The sequence below is a fragment of the Tachyglossus aculeatus genome, chromosome 1, assembly GCF_015852505.1.
Source record: "Tachyglossus aculeatus isolate mTacAcu1 chromosome 1, mTacAcu1.pri, whole genome shotgun sequence".
Taxonomy (NCBI): domain Eukaryota; kingdom Metazoa; phylum Chordata; class Mammalia; order Monotremata; family Tachyglossidae; genus Tachyglossus; species Tachyglossus aculeatus.
The window spans coordinates 145,889,308-145,916,779 of NC_052066.1; the positions used below are offsets into that span (position 1 = coordinate 145,889,308).

The 27,472-nt window shown below is 48.4% G+C and overlaps 1 protein-coding gene across 1 annotated transcript in view; it reads right to left on the bottom strand.

Moving 5' to 3' along the window:
- Positions 1–397: 397 nt before the first annotated feature.
- EXOC3L4 (exocyst complex component 3 like 4) overlaps positions 398–27,472 on the bottom strand; it is a 66,297-nt gene continuing 39,222 nt past the window's right edge. The window contains exons 7-11 of the mRNA XM_038748355.1: positions 25,016–25,130; positions 12,857–12,976; positions 8,125–8,277; positions 5,844–5,965; positions 398–1,225 (exon numbers count right to left, since the gene is read on the bottom strand). Of these exons, the coding sequence (XP_038604283.1) occupies positions 883–1,225; positions 5,844–5,965; positions 8,125–8,277; positions 12,857–12,976; positions 25,016–25,130 (853 nt within the window). The 3' untranslated portion in view covers positions 398–882. The remainder of the gene's footprint in view (positions 1,226–5,843; positions 5,966–8,124; positions 8,278–12,856; positions 12,977–25,015; positions 25,131–27,472) is intronic.

The window sequence follows — 27,472 nt, forward strand, 5'->3', positions numbered from 1 at the left end:
CAGGCCACAGGATACGCTAATTGACTGGTGGGCAGAATCTCTTATGAAAAGATTATTCTCGCGGATGGGGTGGAATTGTCAGAGAACCAGGTGGAGGGAAATGGAACTTTCTGCCGACCAGCAGAATGGAATTCTCTACCAAACAGGGGCAGAGCCGGGGAAACCAGGGAGAGGTAGGGACCTGCTTCTCCAATTAACCTTTTCATCATCTGTCTACCCCAGTGCCTCCCCCAGCCTAGCCTCAGTCCAGGAGTTTGATGATCCCTGGTGGGGAGTGGAGGGAGGAAGGGGGTAGAAGGACCAGGAAGGGGAAGGATGAGAGCCATCTTAAACTTGTGGGCGGGGAACATGTTACACTGTCCACTCCCAAGCACTTATTTCAGTGCTCTGCACGTGGTAAATGCTTAATAATTATGATTTATTGATTGATTGACAGCTCCCCGCTAATATCCCTTTCCATTCCCTACAGTTCCCTGTACTCACTGCAACCTGGAGGTTGGGGGAGTTTAGACCAGCGGACAGCAGGGACTGTGCATCTCAGCCAGGACTCCAAAGCGTCTAGGACAGGGCCCTGCTTCCTTCCGTTTCCATCACCCCAAGAGCTTCGAACCACTTGTTGGATTCTCAAGAGCCTTTGACGTGGAGGAAGAGGGGCTGCTCTGAGTTCTGTGCCTGGGAGGACAAAGGACTCATGATTCCCTGCCTCTCCCCCAACCCCCACACACCCCCTGGCCACGCCCAGGGTGGGGCAGGGAATCCACAGGGATGGTGCAGGCCCTTACTGGATCCAGAGAAACCCTGAAGCTGAAGGGGCAGATGGCAGAGACGGTGGAGGGGAACTGTCGGGTGAGGGGGGCCTCTAATCCTACAATCTTGAGGGATTTAGCACCCCGGGACTCCCTTCCCAAGCCCATCTGTGGTCCCCGGACTCGTGTCTTCTGACAATTCAGCCTTGATACAGGGCCATGAGGACACAGGCAGGCATGGACACCCCTGGGCCTGCGACTGGGCCCCTTGGCGCCTTGCAGGCCTGCGCATGCTCTTTCTGAAGGAGCCCATGAAGGAGGGGATCCTGATCTCCGCAAACAGCATCCGGTCCTGGGCCTCGGCCTCTCTTGCGGCGGCCTGGGAGGCCCTCATCAGCCCCTCAGCGTGCTGCAGGATGGCCTGCTTTCGCCTCAGCCCCAGCTTCCGTAGAGAGAGGATGGCGACCAGATGCTCCCTCCTGCGGAGACGACACATCATACACAGGGATTAACCTGGTTATCCACCTCCCTCCTCCCTGGCCTTCCAATTTGCCCAGAAGGAGCTGGGAAGGAGGCTGCAGGGAGAATCAGAGCTTGGGGAGCGAATGACATCCCACCACCCTGAGTCTGCACCCGGCAGACAGCTCCATGGGGTGCCCTGTCATGCTAGGCTGGGCTGGCTCCTGGGACTAATTATAATAATAATAATAACAATAATAATGGCATTTATTAAGCACTTACTATGTGCAAAGCACTGTTCTAAGCACTGGGGAGGATACAAAGTGATCAGGTTGTCCCACGGGGGGCTCACAGTCTTAACCCCCATTTTACAGATGAGGGGACTGAGGCACAGAGAAGTTAAGTGACTTGCCCAAAGTCACACAGCTGACAATTGGCGGATCCGGGATTTGAACCCGTGACCTCTGACTCTTTCCACTGAGCCATGCTGACTATTCATTCATTCATTCATACATTCACTCAATAGTATTTATTGACCCCTTACTGTGTGCAGAGCACTGTACTAAGCACTTGGGAGAGTACAATATAACAATAACCAGACACTTTCCCCGACGACAATGAGCTTACAGCCTAGACGGGGGTTACAGTCTAGAGGGGCTAGGGATGAGGAGCTCAGGGGCAGCAGGGAGGGGAAGTATGATTGGATCCCCCCAGGAGGTGGGAGAAGGGAGGATGGGGGGGATTTCCCCAGATTCTCCTCCAGGAAGGTTTCCTGCTTTAGAAAGATTTCCCCTTTCCCTTCCCCGCTCCTACCCCCAACAGGCCTTCCCCTCCCACTCCTCCTCCTCCTCCTCCCAATTGCCCCCGGCTCAAATCCTACTTCCAGAAAGCCATCCCTGCCAGCCCAGGCCCAGTGCGCTGAGATGAGCTAAGGAGGAACAGCAGCCCTGGGTTTCAGGATGCCATCACACGGGAAAGGGATGGTAAGGTAGGAGGCCCCCTCCCCCAGATAAAGTCTGAAAGGCCCAACTCAGTCCCTGCCGGGCTCCCCTTGGAAGCAGAGCCTTGGGCTGGGTACCAAGCAGGGGGGACAGAGGGAGGAGGAGGAGACACCATCCCTGCCCTTGAGGACTTGTCAATCCAATGTGGGGAAGACAAGAAGAGCTCACACACACACACACTGCTGAGATGCAGCATGGCCTTGTAGAAAGAGTGTGAGTCTGGGAGTCAGAGGACCTGGGTTCTAATCCTGGCTCTGCCATTTCACTAATGCAAAACGTTGGACAAGCCACTTAAACTTTCTGCACCGAGTTCCCTCATCTGTAAAAATGGAGATAAAAATACCTGTTCATCCTGCCTCTTAGAATGCGAGCCCCCCATGGGACAAGGACTGTGTCCGATCGGCTTATATTCATCATCAATCGTATTTATTGAGCGCTTACTATGTGCAGAGCACTGTACTAAGCGCTTGGGAAGTACAAATTGGCAACATATACAGTCCCTACCCAACAGTGGGCTCACAGTCTAAAAGGGGGAGACAGAGAACAAAACCAAACATACTAACAAAATAAAATAAATAGAATAGATATGTACAAATAAAATAAATAAATAAATAGAGTAAAAAAAATATGTACAAACATATATACATATATACAGGTGCTGTGGGGAAGGGAGGGAGGTAAGATGGGGGGATGGAGAGGGGGACGAGGGGGAGAGGAAGGAAGGGGCTCAGTCTGGGAAGGCCTCCTGGAGGAGGTGAGCTCTCAGCAGGGCCTTGAAGGGAGGAAGAGAGCTAGCTTGACGGATGGGCAGAGGGAGGGCATTCCAGGCCCGGGGGATGACGTGGGCCGGGGGACGATGGCGGGACAGGCAAGAGCGAGGTACGGTGAGGAGATCAGCGGTGGAGGAGCGGAGGGTGATGTACCGCAGAGATTAGTACAGTTCTTGGCACAGAGTAAGCACTAAATACCACAGTTCCTGTTTTCACATAGGCAGACAGAAAACCAGGACAGTTCCATATACCTAGCTCCCTTTCCACCCCTGACAGAAACACACACTGGGAAGCAGCGTGGCTCAGTGGAAAGAGCCCGGGCTTTGGAGTCAGTGGTCAGGGGTTCAAATTCCGGCTCCGCCAATTGTCAGCTGTGTGACTCTGGGCAAGTCACTTCACTTCTCTTTGCCTCAGTTACCTCATCTGTAAAATGGGGATTAAGACTGTGAGACCCCCGTGGGACAACCTGATCACCTTGTAACCTCCGCAGCACTTAGAACAGTGCTTTGCACATAGTAAGCGCTTAATAAATGCCATTATTATTATTTATTATTATTACACATAATGGGCCATAGGACCCCAGAGACTCAGACTCAGAGAAGCCATCCCAGCCCTGGTTTTCCCTGGAGGGAATGAGCCGAGGTGACTTTGTCTTCTTCTTGAGGGGACCGGAGGACCAGGGAGATCTAGGAGGAGTTGCCCCATGGACTGATGGCCTCAAGGCCACCAGAAGGAGCTGGCCATACAGATCCCCTTTGAATTCCATTCAATGCTCTCCTCTTCCCCCTCCTTCCCTTTCCTGGTAATGCTCATGTCTCATCAGGGTTCAGAACCACCTCTGAAAATGACCCATGGAGTCAAAGCACAAAAGTCCTCTCAGCAAAAAGGAGCCCAAAGTTCTCATTGCTCCCCACTTGTATCTGGCCTGAACCCCCATCTCCTCACAGAGTTAGCCCTGCACTCTTCCTGGTCCCGGGTGGCCCAGTCCTGCCTGGAGCAGGGGGTGGTCAGAGGCAGCCTTGCCGGGCCACATGCCCCTGCTGGGGTCCCAGGCGGCTGGGAGGATATAATCCTGGAGGATGCAGTCTCATCTCCGCTTCAGCTGGCAGGGACCCGGTGGGGTCGGAGATCAGAGCCGTGGCAATGGGATGGTTTCCGGGCTCAGGGGTGGGGCCCGGACAAGACTTTCCCATGACCTCAGATGCCAGAGCACCCAAGCCAGGGAAGATTTAGGGTTTTCCTGAAGACTGCTGGATTTGGTTTCATTCTTGTAAGCTGCCCTTCCAAAATAAGCCATTCTTCTTTAGTTATAGAGGATGCAGTGAGTGCCACACATTGGGTTCCATTTTCAGCCACCTCTCATTGCCTCCTGCCACCTGGGAATGAACCCCCTGCATCCCCAACAGTGGGGCAGCTGTCCCTTCCGTTCTCACTGCTAATGGTCCGGTGAGCTTTGTAAACCCCCGGTTCCCTATGAGTCTAGTGGTTTCTCCCCACTCTGCCCCTGGTTCCCTTCGCCAGGGAGAAGGGTGGGAATGGCTCTCTTTACAGAGGGAAAAACTGAATCTCAGCAGAACTAGTGACTCACTTCCAGTCACACAATGTGCCACTGGTGGCGCAGGGGCTGGGATTCAGATCTCCTGACTCCTGGGCTGCTGCTCAGGCCACGAGGATAAGCGGCTTTGGGGACGGCTCAGGGAGTAGGGGGGCGGAGGGGAGTGAGGTAGTTGAGTGGGGGTTGATGGAAGGTGTGTGGGGGGGGTCATGGCTTGGAGACCAGGATGTGGCAGGAGAAGGCCAGTCCAGGAAGGAACCCCAGTTTCCCTGCTCTGGTTCTCTCTCTGCAGGGGATCCTTCTCAGCTCCTAACACCCAGAGAAACTGGAGCAAAATTCTGCTCTCCCTAAACCTTCAGCTCCCAGGGTCGATAGGATCTTGGGAAACAGCATCTGGTCTATCTCCCCAGAGTGAAATTGTCCCAGAAAGGCAGACACAGACCCTTTGTTTACAAACCAATTGCATCCTCAGGAAGTCCTGACCACATGCCAAATGCCTGTCTATTGCCCGATGATGAAACTGACCAGTCACATCCATTTTGCATGTTTATACCCCTTCCCGTTCAAGTATAAGCTCCTTGAGGGCAGGGAACAGACCACTTAAGCATTCTTATTTTCCCAAGCATCTAATACAGGGCACAGTGACCGAGTGGTTGCTCAATAAACACTTTGTCTCCCCCTTCTAGACTGTGAGTCTCTTGTTGAGTAGGGACCGTCTCTATATGTTGCCGACTTGTACTTCCCAAGCGCTTAGTACAGTGCTCTGCACACAGTAAGCGCTCCATAAATATGATTGATTGAATGAATGAATGAATGAATAAATAAATAAATACTACTACTACCACTGCTACTACTAGAGTTCTTACCCACAGACTTCAAACTTCACATACACACCCACCCACCACACATACAAACACCTGCAAGTGCATTCCCCCTCCCCTACTCCCACTCCCTCACACACACACGTGCACAAGCACATGTGATTGGAGTCCGTCCCCTTAATTTTTTTAATGGTATTTGTTAAGTGCTTACTATGTGCCAGGCACTGTACTAAGTGCTGGGGTAGATACAAGCTAATCAGGTGGGACACACTCCATGTCCCACAAAGGGCTCACTGTCTTAATCCCCATTTTACAGATGACGTAATTGAGGCACGGCGAAGTTAAGTGACTCACCCAAAGTCACACAACAGACAAATGACAGAGGCAGGAATAGAACCCAGGTCCTTCCGACTCCCAAGCCCTAGTTCTATCCACTAGGTCATGTTGCTTCTCAACCCAAGTCCCCTTCCAAAGGCTCTGCAGTTGCCCACCTGATATCCGGATAATTCCCAACCAGCATTTCGATGTGTTTCTTAATGTTGTCTTTCTTTTTCTCCCCAAGGATTTCGGAGAGGCACGGGATGGCCGAGTCAATCCAGCTGGCGTCGGAGCCCTGGAGGCAAGAAGTTCCAGGCCTATCAGAATCCTACGGTTTGGGTGAGGGGGAGATGAGGGCCTCTATTCCCGTAACCCTGAAAGACTCAGGGCTGCTCACGATGACCCTGAGGACGGTGAGGAGGCCGGGCCAGCCTTAGGAAACAGATGGAACAGATTTTGCCTGATGCATTGTGTTGGGATGTTAGGCAACTGGGGAACTGTAGGTTTACATTTAGTCAAGTGGAGTAAACTGGACCCCTGCTACCCGCTCAGAGCCACAGCCAAGCTCCACCCTCTCAGAGCTCCACTCTTGGGGGTTCCACCCATTCCCCCCCCACTCAGGGCTCCACCCCACTGGACCCCCACCCAAGCCCCATCTTCTCAGCGCTCCACGGGGCGACGCACCAAAGCCCTACCCACTCAGAGCTTCACACCTTTTGGGCCCTGCCCCTTGTCCAAGGTCAAGGACAAGCAGTCCTGCCTTCCTCTCTAGGGCATTACCCTCTCCTGGGCCTGGTGTTGTGGGCACTAGCTGGAGCAGAGGCCAACCCGCTTCCTGCCCTGAGCCCCAGGCCTTGCTTTAGGGGTTCCTGAAAGCTCACAAATGCCCTATTCTGAGCTGGTTCACTTTGGTGGTGCAGAACTACTTTTCCCCAGATACCATGGCATGCCCATGTTTGTCTTCACAGCTTACCCAAACCGCAGAGAAACTGCAGGAAGGCCTGTAATTACCCAACCCATCCTTGACCTGGCAATATGACAAAAATATCATATTGATGCTGGCTGTCAGCAAACCCTCTCCCGGCCTTCCTGTTTCTCTGTCTCCCTCCTGCCTCTGCCAAGTCTCCCTTTTCTGTCCTTCCGTCTCTCTCCCTTTTGGTATCTCTCTGCCTGTCTCTCCCATTGGCCTGTCTGTCTGTCTGACTCTTGCCCCTCTGTTTTTCTGCCTAACTCTATCTGTCCCTATCTGGGCATCCTGTTTCTAGTCCTCTTTCTCTGCCTGACTCTCTGCCTCTATCTAGCCAAAAGGACAAATGATTGTGAGGGTAACCCCCTCTCTCCTCCTCCCCTCTTCTTCACCAGCCTAGCTTCCCTGTCTCCAAGACCCCAGTGCAACACCGCATCCATCTACTAGGGAGGAGTACTAATTCAACTCCTGCAGAATGAATCAATTAATGGTATTTATTGAGTGCTAATTTTGTATAGAGCATTGTATTAAGCGCTTGGGGGAGTGCAATACAACAGAATTAACAAACAGGTTCCCTGCAGAACTCCAGGATTTGTCTCAGTCCCATGAAACATTTTAAATCCCTAAGTTACAACCCATTCCCAGCCCTTCCGGTCAGCCCCACCTCTAGCAGGAGCACCAAGATGCTTGGAGGATCTAGACTGAGAAGCAGCGTGGCTCACTGGAAAGCACCCGGGCTTTGGAGTCAGAGGTCATGGGTTTGAATCCTGGCTCCGCCACATGTCTGCTCTGTGACCTTGGGCAAGTCACTTAACTTCTCGGAGCTTCAGTTACCTCATCTGTAAAATGGGGATGATGACTGTGAGCCCCACGCGGGACAACCTGATCATCTTGTATCCCCCCCAGCGCTTAGAACAGTGCTTTGCACATAGTAAGTGCTTAACAAATGCCATTATTATTATTATTAGACTGTTGACTGTAAGCTTGCTGTGTTCAGGAAATGTGTCTGTTGTATTGTACTTTCTCAAGTGCTTAGTACAGTGCTCTGCACACAGTTAGAACTCAGTACAATTGATTGACATCCCCCCATCTTACCTCCTTCCCTTCCCCACAGCACCTGTATATATGTATATATGTTTGTACATATTTATTACTCTATTTATTTATTTTACTTGTACATATCTATTCTATTTATTTTATTTTGTTAGTATGTTTGGTTTTGTTCTCTGTCTCCCCCTTTTAGACTGTGAGCCCACTGTTGGGTAGGGACTGTCTCTATATGTTGCCAACTTGTACTTCCCAAGTGCTTAGTACAGTGCTCTGCACACAGTAAGCGCTCAATAAATACGATTGATTGATTGATCGATCGATTGATTGTTGCCCTTTTGGACCCCAGTCTTCATATTTTGGGATGGAACATCCAACTTCCCTGATGCTACCTCCAAGCTTTCTAGGTGCTCTCATGGGATTGACCTTCTTGGACTTACCAGGCCTTCAAAGGTGGCACGGATGGCTTGGGATTCCTGACTCATTTTGACTGCAGTGTCCAACCGATCACTCCCACTCATCCTCTCCTTTGGATTTAGGATCTGCGCAATGTACTTTCTCACCACACACCTGTGGACATCTTGCAGGCTCTCCTGTGGGGAAGAGAGATCAGCTCTACTAGCCCACCAGTGGCTCCTTCGGTGAAGCTTCTCTTTACAGCCCTCCTCCTAGTAAATGTTTCTTTTAGTGTTCAAAAGAACCGAGGCAATATTGTCTAATGAGACCTCAATCTTGGAATTACCCATGACTCATCATTACTCTCTTTCGGCTCCCATATTCGGGCAGTCACTAATCACTTTGAGTTTATCTCCTCAACGTCTCCACAATTCACTCCTTTTCCTCCACTCAAACAGCTCCACACTGTTTCAAACACTTGTAATATCCCGTCGCAACTGCTGGATCTCCAGTCTCTCTTTTCTCCAGTCCATACTGGACTGGACTGGACTCTGCTGCCTGGAGCATTTTTGTCAAGAAGTATTTCTTTGCACATCTCCCCAGTCCTCAAGTACTTCTAATGGTTGCCCCTCCATCTCCTTATCAAGCAGAAATTCCCCACTATTGGCTTTTAGGCATCCAGAGCTCTCCCTGCTTTGCATCCTTGCTCTTCTCCCACTACAACCCAGCTCACACGTTTTTTTAAAGGTATTTGTTAAGTGTTTACTATGTGCCAGGAACAGCACTAAGCTCAGGGGTAGATACAAACAAATCAGACTGAACACGGTCCATGGCCCACATGGGGCCTCACAGTCTTAATCCCCATTTTACAGATGAGGTAACTGAGGCCCAGAGAAGTTAAGTGACTTGCCCAAGGTCAAACAGCACGTACACTTGGTTTCTTCCCTTACCTGTATTTTATTTTGGTGTCTGATTTCCTCACCAGAATATAAGGTCCTTGAGGACAGGGATTGTATGTACTCTACTGTACTTTCTCAAGTGCTTAATACAGGGTTCCATCTATTCTTATCAATGTCCTTCTCCTACTTTAGACTGTATGCACACTGTGGGCAGGGAACATGTCTGCTAATTCTGTTGTAGTGTACTTTCCGAAGTGCTTAGTACAGTGCTCTGCCTTCATTCAATCATATTTATTGAGCGCTTACTGTGTGCAAAGCACTGTACTAAGTACTTGGGAGGGTATGATATAACAATAAACAGACACATTCCCTGCCCAGAATGAGTTCACAGGCTCTGCACACGGTAAATGCTCAATAAATGTGATTTATTGATTGCTCTGTACACAGTAAGCCCTCAGTAAATACCAGTGATTGACTGATTGATTGATTGAGTCATCCCACCTTGGATAGTCAAGGATTGGGTGTATCTAGTTTGGGGGAGAGTTGTGGTCGCAGAGAGGAATCCTAATGTCACTAGGTTCCCACGCAAGGGCCAGCTACTGCAGAAAAGACAGTGCCTGGAGGTGCCTCCCTCCCTCTCACCCCCATGCTGTCCTTTCATTCATTTATTTATTCAATGATATTTATTGAGCGCTTTGTATTTACCAAGCACTGTACTAAGAACTTGGGAGAGTACAATACAACTCCCACCCGGGCTTCGACTGCGCATGCGCCGCGCTCTCTAGGGCTGAAGATATAGCTTTGGGGACTATATCGTTCATTTATTCAATCGTATTTTTTATTGAGCGCTTACGCTGTGTAGAGCACTGTGGTAAGCGCTTGGGAATGGGATAGTATGTCGTATATTACAGTATAGTATAGTACAGTACAGAGAAGCAGTGTGGTTCAGTGGCAAGAGCCCGGGCTTTGGAGTCAGAGGTCAGGCGTTCAAATCCCGACTCCACCGCTTGTCAGCTGTGTGACCTTGGGCAAGTCACTTCACTTCTCTGGGCCTCAGTTCCATCTGTAAAATGGGGATGAAGACTGTGAGCCCCGCGGCGGGCAACCTGATCACCTTGTAACCCCCCAGCTCTTAGAACAGTGCTTTGCACATAGTAAGCGCTTAATAAATGCCATTATTATTATTATTATTATTATTACAACAAAAAACAGGACAATTCCCTTCCCACAATGAGCTCATAGTCTAGAGGGGGAGACAGACATTAATATACATAAATAAATAAATAAATTACAGGTATGTACATAAGTGTCGTGGGGCTGGGAGGGGGGATGAATGAAGGGAGCAAGTCAGGGCGATGCAGAAGGGAGTGGGAGAGTCAGGGAAGGCTTCTTGTAGGAGACGTGCTTTCAGTAAGGCTTTGAAGTAGAGGAGAGAAATTGTCTGCCTGATTGAGGAAGGAGGGCGTTCCAGGCCAGAGGCAGGATGTGGGTGAAAGGTTCAGTGAGGTTCAGGGAGAAGGTTGGCATTAAAGGAATGAAGTGTGTGGGCTGGCTTGTATAGGAGAGTAGCGAGGTGAGGTAGGAGGGGTCAAGGTGATTCAGTGCTTTAAAGCCAATGGTGAGGAGTTTTTGTCTGATGCAGAGGTGGAGGGGCAACCACTGGAGTTTCTTGAAGAGTGAGGAAACACGGTCTGAGCATTTTTGAAGGAAAATGGTCCGAACAGCTCAGTGGAGTAGGGACTGGAGTGGGGAGAGACAGGAGGCAGGGAGGTTAGCAAGGAGGTTGATACAACAATCAAGGTGGGTTAGGATAAGTGCTTGTATTAAAGTGGTAGCAGTTTGGATGGAGAGGAAGGGGTGGATTTTAGAGAGGTTGTGACGGTTGAACTGCCAGGATTCAGTGATGGATTGAATATGTGGATTGAATGAGAGAGAGGAGTCAAGAGTAACACCAAGATTTACAGGCTTGTGAGACAGGAAGGATGGTGGTGCCGTCCTGTCCTCCGGGAGGCCGGATGCCTGCTGCATAACTATCCCACTGGTTCTTTCAGAGGCTACTCTGGGATTAGAGGCTCGGTGCTCGCCTTTTCCATATCTGTGGGCACTCCGTGGGTGAGACTGATGATGGGTTCGGGAGATGCACTGGGCCCAGCTTGGGCCTGAGGAGCCCAGGCACTTATGCCTCTGACACATTAGCTACTTTTGATCCTGCAGTGAGATGATGCGAAGGAGTCTGTGGGAACACCCCATCACCTATAATTTGTCTTTCATGAGACCCCTGCCCCCACCACTGAAGGGGCCGGGGAGCTTCCTCAAAAGAGGCTTTATTATAGGGAGATTTTGCAACAGTGGTTGAGGCCTTTTTAAAAAAATATAGTATTTGTTAAGCGATTATTATGTGCCAGACACTGTTCTAAACAAAGGGGTAGATACAAAATGATGGGGTTGGATACAGTCCCTGCCCCACTTGGGGCTCATAGTCTTAATCCCCATTTTACAGGTGAGGTAACAGAGGCACAGAGAAATCGAGTGAGCTGCACAAAGTTGCACAGCAGACAAGTGGTGGAGCCAGGATGAGAACTCAGGTCCTCGGACTTCCAGGCCTGTATTCTATCGTTTAGGCCATGATGCTTCTTTTTCATGACATGCTTCCTTTTCATGACGAGGTAAGGAGGCAAACGCTGGGAAGCAAGCTGGACCCATACGCTAGGTGGTGAGAGCCATGTCCAACCCAGTTTTACTTGTATCCACCCCAGCATTTAGTACAGTGCCTGGAACATAGTAAGCGCTTAACAAATGTCACAATTAATATTGTACTTATTATTATTAATGATGATGATAATAATGATAATTATTATGGAAATAGGGATATTTATTAAGTGCTTACTATGTGCTATGCACTGTACTAACATAATCAGGTCAGACACAGTCCCTGTCCCCCATGGGGCTCACAGCTTAGGTAGGATGGAGAACAGGAGTTTGACCCTCATTTTACAGGAGGGTAGCATTGTGGCTTAGTGGAAAGAGTAGAAGGACCTGGGTTCTGATCCCAGCTCTGTCACTTGTCTGCTGTGTGACCTTGGGCAAGTTACTTAATTCTCTGTTCTCAGTTACCTCATCTGTAAAATGAAGATCAACACTGTGAGACCCATGTGGGACATGGACCGACTAGCTTATATCTACCCCAGAGCTTAGTAGAGTGTCTGATATACGCTAGTAATAGGGATTACATCCTACTCTCTCCTCCTTGTGAGCCCTGAGTGGTAGAGGGACTGTGTCCAACCTCATAAACCAGTATCTACCCTGGCGCTTAGAACAGCACTTGACACATAGTAAATGCTTAATAATAATAATAATAATAATTAGGGTATTTGTTAAGCGCTTACTATGTGCCAGGCACTGTAAAATACCTTAAAACAAACCAGCAGGCACTGAACAAATACCTTAAAAACAAAAAGGATGAGGGAACTGAGGCACAGCGGTGAGTGACTTGCCTGAGGTCACACAAAAGCACGTGGCAGCGCTGAGTAGAAGAAGCATGGCTTAATGGAAAGAGCCCAGTCTTGGGTCAGAGGATGTGGGTTCTAATCCCACCTCCACCACTTGTCTGCTGTGTGGACTTGGGCAAGCCACTAAACTTCTCTGTGCTTCAGTCACCTCATCTGTAAAAGGGGGATTAAGACTGTGAGCCCCAAGTGGGACAACCTGATTATCTTGTATCTACCCCAGTGCTTATAACAGCGTTTGGCACATAGTAAGCACTTAACAAATACCTTTACAAAAAAAAAAAAACCCAGGTCCTCCGATCCTCAGGCCCGTGATCTTTCCAGTAGGCTACACTGCCTGGGGGACAGCTCCTACTGCAACAGAGACCCACCTTCTTAAGAGGATGGCTCAGGTGTTTCAAGTGTTTGTCAAACTTCACGACCTTCTCCATGATGGGCTCCAGCGTGTCTGAGGAGATCCAGGCCTTGGTGACCACGTTCTTGAACAGGGGCTGCGGGACAGCACGGCAGAGGAGTCAGGCAGGCAGGGGGCCGAACCGGGTCAGGCCTCAGTAGCAGGGACCCCGGGAGGGTGCGAGGGGGTGTGTGCGGGATGGAGGGGGGGGGCGGGGGGGAGAGTGGGAAGGAAGGAGCTGTAGAGTCTTTCGTCACCCAAAGCTCGTCTCACAGGCCTGACTGGGCTGGCTGCTTGGTGCAGTGACGGGGGGAGGTGGCAGTTGCGGAAGTCTGATGGGGAAGACACAAACATACACACACACGCAAACGCTCACCCATTCACCCACACATACACGAGCAGGCACATGTATGTACCCCACATATACAAGTACCTCGGCACACACACACACACACACACACACACACACACACACACACACACACACACACACACACACACACACACTCAAGTGCCATGGGGAGGGACAGAGGGAAGAGGCAGTCTGACACACACACAAATATCCAAACTGTACCCTCACTGTACCTCGTTCTCGCCTGTCCCGCCGTCGACCCCCGGCCCACGTCCTCCCCCTGGCCTGGAATGCCCTCCCTCTGCACATCTGCCAAGCTAGCTCTCTTCCTCCCTTCAAAGCCCTACTGAGAGCTCACCTCCTCCAGGAGGCCTTCCCAGACTGAGCTCCCTTTTTCCTCTCCTCCTCCCCATCCCCCTTCCTTACCTCCTTCCCCTCCCCACAGCACTTGTGTATATTTGTATAGATTTATTACTCTATTTTTCTTGTACATATTTATTATTCTATTTATTTTGTTGATGGTGTGTATATAGCTATAATTCTATTTATTCTGGTGGTATTGACACCTAATTGTTTTGTTTTGTTGTTTGTCTCCCCCTTCTAGACTGTGAGCCTGTTGTTGGGTAGGGACCGTCTCTACATAATAATAATAATAATGATGGCATTTATTAAGCGCTTACTATGTGCAAAACACTGTTCTAAGTGCTGGGGAGGTTACAAGGTGATCAGGTTGTCCCACGGGGGGCTCCCAGTCTTTATCCCCATTTTAAAGATGAGGGAACTGAGGCCCAGAGAAGTGAAATGACTTGCCCAAAGTCACACAGCTGACAATTGGTGGAGCTGGGATTTGAACCCATGACCTCTGATTCCCAAGCCCGCGATCTTTCCACTGAGCCATGCTGCTTCCATATCATCATCATCAATTGTATTTATTGAGCGCTTACTATGTGCAGAGCACTGTACTAAGCGCTTGGGAGGTACAAATTGGCAACATATAGAGACAGTCCCTACCCAACAGTGGGCTCACAGTCTAAAAGGGGGAGACAGAGAACAAAACCAAACATACTAACAAAATAAAATAAATAGAATAGATATGTACAAATAAATTAAGTAAATAAATAGAGTAAAAAAATATGTACAAACATATATACATATATACAGGTGCTGTGGGGAAGGGAGGGAGGTAAGATGGGGGGATGGAGAGGGGGATGAGGGGGAGAGGAAGGCTTCTGTATGTTGCCAACTTGTACTTCCCAAGTGCTTAGTACAGTGCTCTGCACACAGTAAGCGCTCAATAAATACGAACGAATGAATGAATGAATGAATGAATGAATCCAAACAGAAAACCATAACCATTCCAAATAAAGGCACAACCCGCTCACCCCACACAGCAGAGAAGGAGCATAAGAGGGCACAAGACCTCTCCCCCTCTGGCATCCTACTGTCTCCTCTCGCCCTCCTTCTCACTAGAGTCAGTGTTTCCCCTGACCTCCGTGACGGTGACACAGAAAGGAACGAACAAGGGCAGACAGAGACTCAGAAAAGTCCCATTTGCCTGATTTCCCTTAGGCCCGCTACCCGATTTTCCTACAGCATGCTGCCTGGTTTTCCTTTAGCCCTGTCGCCTGATTGATTTCAGGGCCCCAGTGAGTGGTCCAGGGCTGCGGAGACGGTGGTAAACAATGAATATTTCCCACACTGTCCTGGGGTCTTGCTCCGTGCCCCAGGGTCGGCACATGTCATAACAAGCTTGACTTATCTGCTTCCTCTCCTAGATTTCATTTCCCCTAAACAAAAGTCCTGTGCACCCTGAGTCCATCAGAACCAAAGAAGAAAGAAGGCAGAGCACGAAGACCAAAGTCTGAGACTAGGGACGCCCTGGTGCCAAGCCTCTCCACCCTGGCAGTTCTCCTGGGGCTGTTATCTGGGCTTCTCCTCCTCCTCTTCCTCCTCCTCCTTCCCCTTTCCCTTGACATCCCTCCCCAGGGATTGATTAGGGAGAGGTCAAACTCAAGAGTCACGTTGGTGAGAGTGGCGGCTGGGGGTTATTTGGGGATTTTAAGACCTTGCCAACACAGGGAACTGAGATCCGTCCAGATTATGTCACAGCGAACAATGCTGGGAGGAAGGGAATAAGAACAAACTTAAACTCAACTCTTCCCCATGGTGAGGCTACCCTCCCCCACCTCTGCCCCTTCATTCATTCAGTCATTCAGTCGTATTTACTGAGCGCTTACTGTGTGCAGAGCACTGTACAAAGCGCTTGGGAAGTACAAGTTGGTAACATATAGAGACGGTCCCTACCCAACAACGGGCTCACAGTCTGGAAGGGGGGAGACAGACAACAAAACAAAACATATTAACAAAATAAAATAAATAGAATAGTAAATATGTGCAAGTAAAATAAATAGAGTAATAAATCTGTACAAACATATATACAGGTGCTGTGGGGAGGGAAAGGAGGTGGGGCTGGGAGGAGGGGGAGAGGAAGGAGGGGGCTCAGTCTGGGCCCTTGGCAACCCACTGCTGGCCGGGTAAATCAATCAATCCATCAATCGTATTTTTTGAGCGTTTACTGTGTGCAGAGCACTGTACTAAGCGCTTGGGAAGTACAAGTTGGCAACATATAGAGACAGTCCCAACCCAACAGTGGGCTCACAGTCTAAATTCCCATCACGAGAAAGCGTGTGGTCTAGTGGAAAACACACAGTCCTGGGAGTCGGAGGATCTGCTTTCTAATCCCAGCTCTGCCATCTGTCTGCTGTGTGACTTTGGGCCAGCCATTAACTTTTCCGTGCCTCGGTTTCCGCAACTGTAAAATAGGGATAAAATACCTGTTCTCCCTCCTATTTATTCGGTGAGCCTCACGTGAGATCTGATTATCCTGCATCTATCCCAGCGCTTAGTACAGTGCTTGGCATAAAGCAAGCACTTAGCGAATACCACCATTATCATGCCGGGTCAGTGGGTGGAAGATCCAAGTTTCGAGGGGAGTGTCTAGAAATTGGGAATGCCCTACGTGATATCGCAAGGGGGAGGAAGGATTGGGAAAGTCCAGTGAGTCCCCATTTAAGGAAGTGTGTTAATGGTATTTATTGAGCACTTACTGTGTGCCAAGCACCGTTCTAATAACTGGAGTCGATACAATTTAATCAGATGGGACAGAGTCCCTGTCCCACTTGGGGCTCACAGCCAAGCTGGAGGGAGAACAGGAATTGGATCCCCAAATTACAGCTGGGGAACAGGAATTGGATCCCCAAATTACAGCAGGTGAGCAGTAGAGCCGGGATTAGAACCCACATCTTCTGGCTGCCAGACCTGTGTTTTAACCACCAGGCCACACTGCTTCCCTCATCGCCCATGAGTGATTGCCATGGTCGAACGGACTCTATCGGACTCCGGCAAATGTCTGCCTCCCTCTTAAGAAGTCTGTTCCCTGCTCTTTTCCCACTCAGCTTCCAGCCCACCACTTCCCACTTCCCACTTCCCACTTCCCACTAACCCACAGAGGATAATCCAGTTTTTAGCTGGTCTGTCCCCTACCCAGTAGCAGAGGCAGTAGGGATTATTAAGCCCTTACTGTGTGCAGAGCACTGTACTAAGCACTGGGAGAGAGTACACAGGGGAGAATTGGACACGATCCCTGTCTCTTGAGGGGTTCACAATCTATAAATATAGATGAAGTGAGGGTAGGCTGGAAACAGCACTGAAATAATAATAATGGTATTTGTTAAACGCTTACCATGTGCCAAGCACTGTTCTAAGCGCTGGGTAATCAGGTTGTCATTCATTCAATTGTACTGATTGAGCGCTTACTGTGTGCAGAGCACTGGACTAAGTGCTTGGAAAGTATAATTCAGCCACGTGGGGCTCACAGACTTAATCCCCATTTTACAGATGAGCTAAGTGAAGTGACTTGTCCAAGGTCACACAGCAGACAAGTGGCGGAGCCGGGATTAGAACCCATGGCCTCTGCCCCCACAAGCCCGTGCTCTTTCCGCTAAGCCACGCAGAAACGATAAAACATTCACACAGCATATGGGATGGGGATACTTTTTCAGTATACAAAATAAAAACAAAAAAGTCAGTAGGAAGTGATACAAGGTGCACAGCCACTATCTTTTAGGACTGTCCTCTTTTATATTTTGGGGTCCATAGAGGCCAGGGGCTACGGCTAATTCCATCCGTGTATTCTTTCCCAGCTCTTGGTACAGTGCTCTGCACAATCAGCACTAAATAAATACTGCTACCATTACAACCTGAGGTAGTGTGGCCTAGTGGAAAGAGCACAGATCTGGGAGTTAGAAGGACCTGGGTTCTAATCCCGACTCCTCCACTTGTCTGCTGTGTGACCTTGGGAACGTCATTTCACTTCTCCGAGCCTCAGCTACTTCACTTATAAAATGGGAATTAAGGCTGTGAGCCCCAGGTGGGACAGGGACTGTTTCCAACTCGATTGCCTTGTATCCATTCATTCATTCATTCATTCATTCATTCATTCATTCATTCATTCATTCACTCATTCAATCGTATTTATTGAGCGCTTACTGTGTGCAGAGCACTGTACTAAGCGCTTGGGAAGTCCAAGTTGGCAACCTATAGAGACGGTCCCTACCCAACAACGGGCTCGCAGTCTAGAAGGGGGAGACAGACAACAAGACAAAACATATTAACAAAATAAAATAAATAGAATAAATATGTACAAGTAAAATAAATAAATAAATAGAATAAATAAATAGAATAAATAATAGAATAAATAAATAATAGAGTAACGCTATGTGCTAAGCACTATTCTAAGCACTTAGTATAGTGCCTGGCACGTAGTATGCACTTAAATTCATTCATCCAGTCGTATTTATTGAGCATTTACTGTGTGCAGAGCACTGTACTAAGCGCTTATACCACTAGTATTACTGCTACTACTACTCTACTACTATCACCACTATTACTACTGCTACCTGGTAGCAGTTGGGCCCTGAAAGCTTTCTTGTCTATGTGGAAAATTCTGATTTTCCATACACCCACGCCCATCCGCTGGAGTTCCTGCCGCACATTTCCATGGTTTGGTTCTGATGATGTCCGACCTGGGACGGGGATGCAATGGCTTTGGAGCATTTGGGAGGGTCAGAAGACCCCAGGAGAAATGTTCTCGTTTGGGGCCAATTCTGGCTTTGAGTTGGACCGAAACCTGCAAAATGGTGGTCGTGGAAAAGCAGCGTGGCTTAGCGGCAAGAGCCCGGGCTTGAGAGTCATAGGTTGTGGGTTCTAATCCCGGCTCCACCACTTGTCTGCTGCGTGACTTCGGGCAAGTTGCTTAACTTCTCTGTGCCTCGGTGACCTTGTCTGTAAAATGGGGATTTAGACTGAGCCCCACGTGGGACAACCTGATTACCCTGTATCTACCCCAGCACTTAGAACTGTGCTTGGCACATAGTAAGCGCTTAGCAAATAACATCGTAATTATTATTATTATTATTGTCCCAGCATGTCATCTGCTGGTGTGGCAGGGATGACATCATGGGTATCTCAGGGTCCGGTTTTTTTGAAGTGCCATCGTTGGTCACCCTACTTCTCAGTTGCCTTCCAGTTTATCCGAATCAACGTGACCTAGTGAGTAGAGCCCGGGCCTGGGAATCAGAGCGGCCTGGGTTCTAATCCCGGCTCCGCCACTTGTCTGTTGTGTGACTGTGGGCAAGTCACTTCACTTCTCACTGCCTCGGCTCCCTCATCTGCAAAATGGGGATTAAGACTGTGAGCCCTATGTGGGATTGGGACTATGTCCAACCCAATGATGGCATTTATTAAGTGCTTACTATGTGCAAAGCACTGTTGTAAGAGCTGGGGAGGTTACAATGTGATCAGGTTGTCCCACGGGGGGCTCACAGTCTTAATCCCCATTTTCCAGATGAGGGAACTGAAGCACAGAGAAGTTAAGTGACTTGCCCAAAGTCACACAGCTGACAAGTGGCGGAGCCGGGATTTGAACCCATGAACTCTGACTCCAAAGCCCGGGCTCTTTCCACTGAACCACACTGCTTCTGTGGCTAACCCAATGCACTTAGAACAGTGCCAACTTGTACTTCCCAAGCGCTTAGTACAGTGTTCTGCACACAGTAAGCGCTCAATAAATACGATTGATTGATTGATTGATTGCTACCTCTGCACTTAGAACAGTGCCTGACACTCAGTAAGTGCTTAACAAATACTGTTATTATTATTATCATTATTACCTTCTTAGGCAGCGTTGGTGGGTTCACTTAGGTGCTGCATGTGGGATGGAATCAATTAATAGATACATGGTATTTATTGAGTGCTTACTATGTGCAGAGCACTGTTCTAAGTACTTGGTGGAAGTTTGGTGTTTCTTTGGGACAGCGCCTGAGTACTTCTCAGCACACTATTGACCAACCAACTAACCAGTTTAGTGACTTGGTTCCCAATGGACCCTTTAATCCCTTTACCCCATTGCTGCCACGATGGCAAACCTCTTGCCTGGCGGAAATCCCTTCTCCATTCTAGCAGTAGCAGTAGTAGTCATGGGATTTATTGAGCACCTCCCGAGGACAATGCGCTGTACTAGGCACTTAATAATAATGAAAATAATGGTATTAGCTAAGCATTTACTACGTGCCAAATGGCATAATTGTTGATATCTAATGCCGATGTCATTTGCCTAGCTCAGCACCGCAATGCCTGTGCCAATTGCCTCACTTGGCAAGAAGGAAAGAATCGTGTTCCGCGACGGGATCGGTTTTGCCCAAAGTCACATAGCAGGCCCAGGGCAGAGATGGGATTAGAACCCAGATCTCCTGACCCCCGGGGCCTATTCTCTTTCCGGCTGGCCACACTTTATCCATACATTATTTATTCATACATTCCCTCTCTCTCTCTCTTGCGTTATACAGCATCAGCCCAGATGCCTGGGAAGTCTGCTTCACACTGGGGGCCACGTGGCCAAGGGAAGGGTACAAGACCCCACTGCGAACTGTGACTTTCCATCTTATTCATTCATTTATTCAATCAATCGCATTTATTAATCTCTCACTGGGTAATAGTAATAATGATGATGGCATTTATTAAGTGCTTACTATGTGCAAAATACTGTTCTAAGCGCTGGGAGGATACAAGGTGATCAGGTTGTCCCACGTGGGGCTCACGGTCTTAATCCCCATTTTACAGATGAGGGAACTGAGGCACAGAGAAGTGAAGTGTCTTGTCGAAGGTCACACAGCAGACATGTGGCAGAGCCGGGATTAGAACCCATGACCTCTGACTCAAGCTCGTGCTCTTTCCACTGAGCCACGCTACAGAGCAATCAATCAATCAATCAATCAATCAATCAATCACATTTATTGGGCACTTACTGTGTGCAGAGCACTGTACTAAGCGCTTGGGAAGTACAAGTTGGCAACATATAGAGACAGTCCCTACCCAACAGTGGGCTCACAGTCTAAAAGGGGGAGACAGAGAACAAAACCAAACATACTAACAAAATAAAATAAATAGAATAGATATGTACAAGTAAAATAAATAAATAAATAGAGTAATAAATATGTACAAACATATATACAGGTACTGTACTAAGCATTTGGAAAAGTACACTACAACAATAAACAGTGACATTCCTTGCCCACAAGAAGCTCACAGTCTAGGGCTTAGTTGACGGAGCACGGGCCTGGGAATCAGAAGGACCTGGGTTCTAATCCCAGCTCTGCCACATGTCTGCTGTGTGACCTTGGACAAGTCACTTAACCTCTCTGGGCCTCAGTTCCTTCATCTGGAAAATGGGGATTAAGAATATTCGTCCCATGTGGGACAGGGACTGTGTCCAAACTGATTAACTTATATCTACCTCAGTGCTTAGAACAGCGCTTGGCACGTAGTAAGCGCCTAACAAGTACCATAATTGTTATTCATTATTAGTCCAGAGCAGGGTGAGCTGGTGCTCATGGAGGCATCTTGAACTGGGAAATTTTCCCAAGGGAATCTTGGGGGCGATGGCTGGGGAACGCTCCCCTTTGATGCCGTTCTGCCAGGGGTTTCCCTGGCATTGATGAACAGGTCTTCCTGCAAGTACAATTTCCTGGTCCAATAACACCAAGAGGTCCTGGGGACCCTGAGGGAATTACTGAGCAGGGGCAGAAGGAGCAGACACCTTGTAAGTGATCCAGGGCAGTGGGCAGGTCTCTAACAGGGACTGTGTCCAACCCTATTTACTTGTATCCACCCCAGCGCTTAGTACAGTGCCTGACACATAGTTAAGCGCTTAATAAATAAGCGTTTATTCCCAGACTGAGCCCCTTCCTTCCTCTCCACCTCGTCCCCCTCTCCAGCCCCTCCATCTTACCTCCTTCCCTTCCCCACAGCACCTGTATATATGTATATATGTTTGTACATATTTATTACTCTATTTATTTATTTATTTTATTTGTACATATCTATTCTATTTATTTTATTTTGTTAGTATGTTTGGTTTTGTTCTCTGTCTCCCCCTTTTAAACCGTGAGCCCACTGTTGGGTAGGGACTGTCTCTATATGTTGCCAATTTGTACTTCCCAAGTGCTTAGTACAGTGCTCTGCACATAGTAAGCGCTCAATAAATACAATTGATGATGTATATATGTTTGTACATATTTATTACTCTATTTATTTATTTAGTTTACTTGTACATATCTATTCTATTTATTTTATTTTGTTAGTAAGTTTGGTTTCGTTCTCTGTCTCCCCCTTTTAGACTGTGAGCCCACTGTTGGGTAGGGACTGTCTCTCTATGTTGCCAACTTGTACTTCCTAAGAGCTTAGTACAGTGCTCTGCACACAGTAAGTGCTCAATAAATATGATTGATTGATAATAAATACCACAATTATTATTAAAGCCATTCCCCTTTGTCCCCCACCCTGGATAACCTGGTTTTTTTTGTAATGGTATTTGTTAAGAGCTTACTATGTGCCAGGCGCCGTACTAAGCACTTGATTAGATACAGGCTAATCGGGTCAGAACAATCCCTGTCCCAAATAGTACTCACAGTCTTAGTTCACATTTTACAGATGAGGTACCTGAGGCACTGAGAAATTAAGTGACTTGCCCAAGGTCATACAGCAGACAAGTGGCATAGCTGGGATTAGCACCCAGGTCTCTCTGATTCCCAGGCCTGTACTTTTTTCACTATGCCATGATGTTTCTCACCAGAGTCAATCATCAATCAATCAATCGTATTTATTGAGCGCTTACTGTGTGCAGAGCACTGTACTTGTCCTGCCTGGGGGAATACCTGGCCGTGCCCACAGAACATTCACCTCCATCTACCCCATGTCTGCACTTGTATATGTTTGTACAGATTTATTACTCTATTTATTTTACCTGTACATATTTACTATTCTATTTATTTTGTTAATGATGTGCATACAGCTTTAATTCTATTTGTTCTGACGATTTTTACACCTGTCTACATGTTTTGTCTTGTTGTTTGTCTCCCCCTTCTAGACTGTGAGCCCGTTGTTGGGTAGGGACCGTCTCTATATGTTGCCGACTTGTACTTCCCAAGCGCCTAGTACAGTGCTCTGCACACAGTAAGCACTCAATAAATACAACTGAATTAATGAATGAATGAATGCCAACTCACCGCAGTTACCACGGGACAGGCTGGGTAATAATCCTGAGTAATAATTATGTATTTGTTAAGTGCTTACTATGTGCCAGGCACTTGTACTAAGCGCTGGGATAGATACAAGTTGGACACAGTCCCTGTTGCACATGGGGCTCACACTCTGAATCCCCAATTTACAGATGAGGAAACTGAGGCGCAGAGAAGGGAAGTGACTTGCCCAAGTTCACACAGCAGATGAGGTGGCAGAGCTGGGATTAGAACCCAGGTCCTTCTGATTCCCAGGCCCGTGCTCTATCCACTAGGTCATGCTGCTTCTCTAATAATCATTAATAATAATTGTGGCATTTACTAAACACTCTGAGCTAAGCACCCTATTAAGCATTGAGGTAGAGCCAAGATAATTAGATCAGACACAGTTCCTGTCCCACAAGGGGTTCACATTCTACGGGGGAGGGAGGACAGATATTTCCATCCCATTTTATAGGTGAGAAAACAGAGGCACAGTGTTCAATGACTTGCCCAAGGACACCCAGAAGACAAGTAGTGGAGGCAGGATTAGAACCCAAGTCCTCTCACTCCCAGGCCCTTGCTCTTTTCATGCTGCTTCACTGTGGGCAGGATATATGTCTATTTATTGTTATATTGTACTCTCCCAAGTGCTTAGTACAATGATCTAATAATAATAATAATGGCATTTGTTAAGAGCTTACTATGTGTGAAGCACTGTTCTAAGCACTGGACACTGTTCTAAGCACTGGTAGTGCACAATAAATACGCTTGACAGACTGACTGACTGTATGTACCACAGATTTCCATGGTGGTGAGGGCAATAATAATAACATACAATATATAATAATACATAATATACAACAATAATGGCATTTATTAAGCGCTTACTGTGTGCAAAGCATTCATTCATTCATTCAATCGTATTTATTGAGCGCTTACTGTGTGCAGAGCACTGTACTAAGTGCTTGGGAAGTACAAGTTGGCACCATGTAGAGACAGTCCCTTCCCAACAGCGGGCTCACAAAGCACTGTTCTAAGCGCTGGGGAGATTACAAGGTGATCAGGTTGTCCCTCGGGGGGCTCACAGTCTTAATCCCCATTTTACAGATGAGGTCACTGAGGCCCAGAGAAGTGAAGTGACTTGCCCAAAGTCACACAGCTGATAAGTGGCAGAGCCGGGATTTGAACCCATGAACTCTGACTCCAAAGCCCGGGCTCTTTCCACTGAGCCACGCCGCTTCTTGCAAGACCAATAAATAAATAAAACCAATAAATAATATAAAATTAATAAATAAGACCAATCAATAAATACGATTGATGATGATGATGATGAAGACCAACATACCCCCTCCCGCTGCTTCTCCTGGAGCAGAAGAAGTCGCCTCAGCATCTCCGCCATGGGCAGAGCGTTGGGGGCTGGGGACATGGTGGAAATGGAGCTAAGCAGGACAGGATTCGGGAAGGAAGTGGAGAAGGTGGAGAAGCAGCGTGGCTCAGTGGAATAGAGCATGGGCTTTGGAGTCAGAGGTCATGGGTTCAAATCCCGGCTCCGCCAATTGTCAGCTGTGTGACTCTGGGCAAGACACTTCACTTCTCTGGGCCTCAGTTACCTCATCTGTAAAATGGGGATTAAGACTGTGAGCCCCCCGTGGGACAACCTGATCACCTTGTAACCTCCCCAGTGCTTAGAACAGTGCTTTGCACGTAGTAAGTGCTTAATAAATACCATTATTATTATTATTATTATAAGGTGGAGGGAGGGCGGGGCAGCTTTAGGGCAGGCTGCTGGAGGCAGCAGCTCCCAGGTTCGGCAAGGGATCGGACACATCCATGCCCGGTCCCCGCACTCCGACGCCGCCTCCAGCCTGGCACACAGCTCTGCCACCCTCTAGACTGTAACCTTGCTGTGGGCAGAGAACGTGTCTACCAACTCTGTCCTCTAGACTGTAAGCTTGTTGCGGGCAGAGAACACGTCCACCAACTCTGTCCTCCAGACGGCAAGCTTGTTGTGAGCCGGAGATGGGCCCGTTAGAGTGTTATATTGTACTCTCCCAAGTGCTTAGTGCAACGCTTTGCACTCAGTAAGCACTCAATAAATATGATTGATTTATTGATTAATGGCGCTTCGGGCCGTTAGCCTAGGGGTTGTGGGGCTCCCCCTCCTTACCTGAATCTCCAGCTCCAGGTGAGTCAGCAGGCGCTTCCTGAAACGTCCCATCAACTCCGCCTGGGCCTTGTCCACCTCTTCAAAACTGACCTGGAACCTGGTGGGCAAGCTGGTCCTGGGGAGAGGGCAGCTATCCATCAGTCAAGCAATCAATTGTATTTATTGAGATATTACTGTGTGCAGAGCACTGTACTTAGTGCTTGGGAGAGTACAATACAACAGAGTTGGTAGACCTGTTCTCTGCCCACGGTGAGCTTATGGTCCAGAGGGGGAGACAGACATTTATATAAATAAATTACAGATAAGTATGTAAGTGCTGTGTGGATGACGGAGGCGTGAAAAAAGGTGCAAATACAAGTGCAAGGGTGATGCAGAAGGGAGTGGGAGAAGAGGAAATGAGGGCTTAGGCAGGGAAGGCCTCTTGGAGGAGATGCGTCCTCAATATAGCTTTGAAGGTGGGGAGAGGAATCGTCAGCTGGTTAGAGGCAGGACATAAGTGAGAGATTAGTGGCGAGATAGACAAGCTCAAGGTAATAATAATAATGGCATTTATTAAGCACTTACTATGTGCAAAGCACTGTTCTAAGTGCTGGGGAGGTTACAAGGTGATCAGGTTGTCCCACGGGGGGCTCACAGTCTTAATCCTCATTTTACAAATGAGGTAACTGAGGCACAGAGAAGTTAAGTGACTTGTACAAAGTCACACAGCCGACGATTGGCGGAGCTGGGATTTGAACCCATGACCTCTGGCTCCAAAGCCCGGACTCTTTCCACTGAGCCACGCTGCTTCTCTGTGATTACTGTGGCACTTGGGGGCAGGTGAGGAAAGGTGAGGGGGGGAATGGTGAAACCAGGAGGAATCTGGGATCTCATCTCCAGGAAGAGCAGGTGTCCACCTTCATTGAGCAGGTTGGCATTAGAGGAACATCAGGTGTCCATGGGTTGGGGACAAGGCTAGGGGTAGAGGATTGGGGATGAGTGTCAGGGGTGAGTGTCGGGGGCAAGAATCAGGGGCGAGGGTCAGGAGGCGAGGGCCAGGGATGAGGGTTGGGGGGTGAGGTTCAAAGGGGTGACGGCCAGGAATGAAGGTCAGCATGCGAGGTTTGGGGTCAGGGGGTGAGGGCTTGGGGAATTAGTTTCAGGGGTGAGGGCCAAGGGATAAGGTTAAGGCACAAAGGCCAGAGACAAGGGTCACAGGTAGTAATAAAATAATAATTAAGGTACTTCTTAAGTGCTTACTATATGCCAAGCACTGTTCTAAGCTCTGGGGTAGATACAAGCTAATCAGGTTGGACTCACACTCTTAATCCCCATTTTACAGATGAGGGAACTGAGGTCTAAAAAAGTTAAGTGAGAGCCAGGGTCAAGGTTAGGGATTCTGGTACACATGTAAAGCGTGTTGTGCCAGTACAGGGACCCACAGGAAATTCCCCCTTTCCTCTGGCTATTCTCCTCTTTCCCATTGTCAGAAATGATTCCCCAGCAAACATCTCAAAAGAACAAACACGAGGAGGAGGAGGAGGAGGCGGCGCTGCTGTAGCTCAGCTCCTAGGACAAAAGCCTCTGCACGTCTGGCCTAATCCTCTTAACTCTTCCTTGCAGGTCAGGAATGAGGGGGAATTTCTTCAGGAAAGGAAGAGAACACCACTGGGAATGTCTGCCCCAATTACCAACCACCTGGCAACCTGCCCAGGACTTCAGTCTCTCTTTCTACTTCCTGAATTGCACAAGTCTGGTTTGAAGGTGAACGTGAGAGAACTTTCTCTCAGCAGGGGTGAACTTTGTTTCTTAACAGTAAGTCTCCATGCTTCTAAAAGAGGCACTACAGAGTCACAAGGACGCTTGTTCAATGAGAGAAATGGTGGGTGGAGGGGAGAAGGGCTCTGGTTAGCGTTACTTGTGTTGTGTTCAGCTGCTGCTGGGAGATTTTGTGGATACATCACCAGGCCGGAGGTCAGGAGCCCAGAGTTGTAGCCCAGGCTCTTCCCATTTTGTGCTGTGAGTTATTGGGCAGGTCTCCCTCTGTGAAATGGGCAGATTACTCGTTGCCTCTCTTTGCTTCCCAGGATGGGGTGAGGAAAAAGGAGACTCAAATCGAAGGGTTGTGAAGTTCTTCAGAAGCAAAGGGCCGTGATATCGTGTCGATGTTGGGATTACTGTGGCATTTGGGGTGAGGAAAGGTGAGGGGGGAATGGCCAAGCCAAAAGGAATCTGGGATCTCATCTCCAGGAAGAGCGGGTGTCCGCCTTCATTTCCGTCAGGGCCTGGGGCCAGGGCCTCGTCTGCGGAATCACACTGCAACAGCCGCCAGCCCAGAGCCCTATGGAAGAGGGGTGCTAGTCAAATAATAATAACAATAATAATAATAATAATAATGGCATTTATTAAGTGCTTACTATGTGCAAAGCACTGTTCTAAGCGCTGGGGAGGTTGCAAGGTGATCAGGTTGTCCCACGG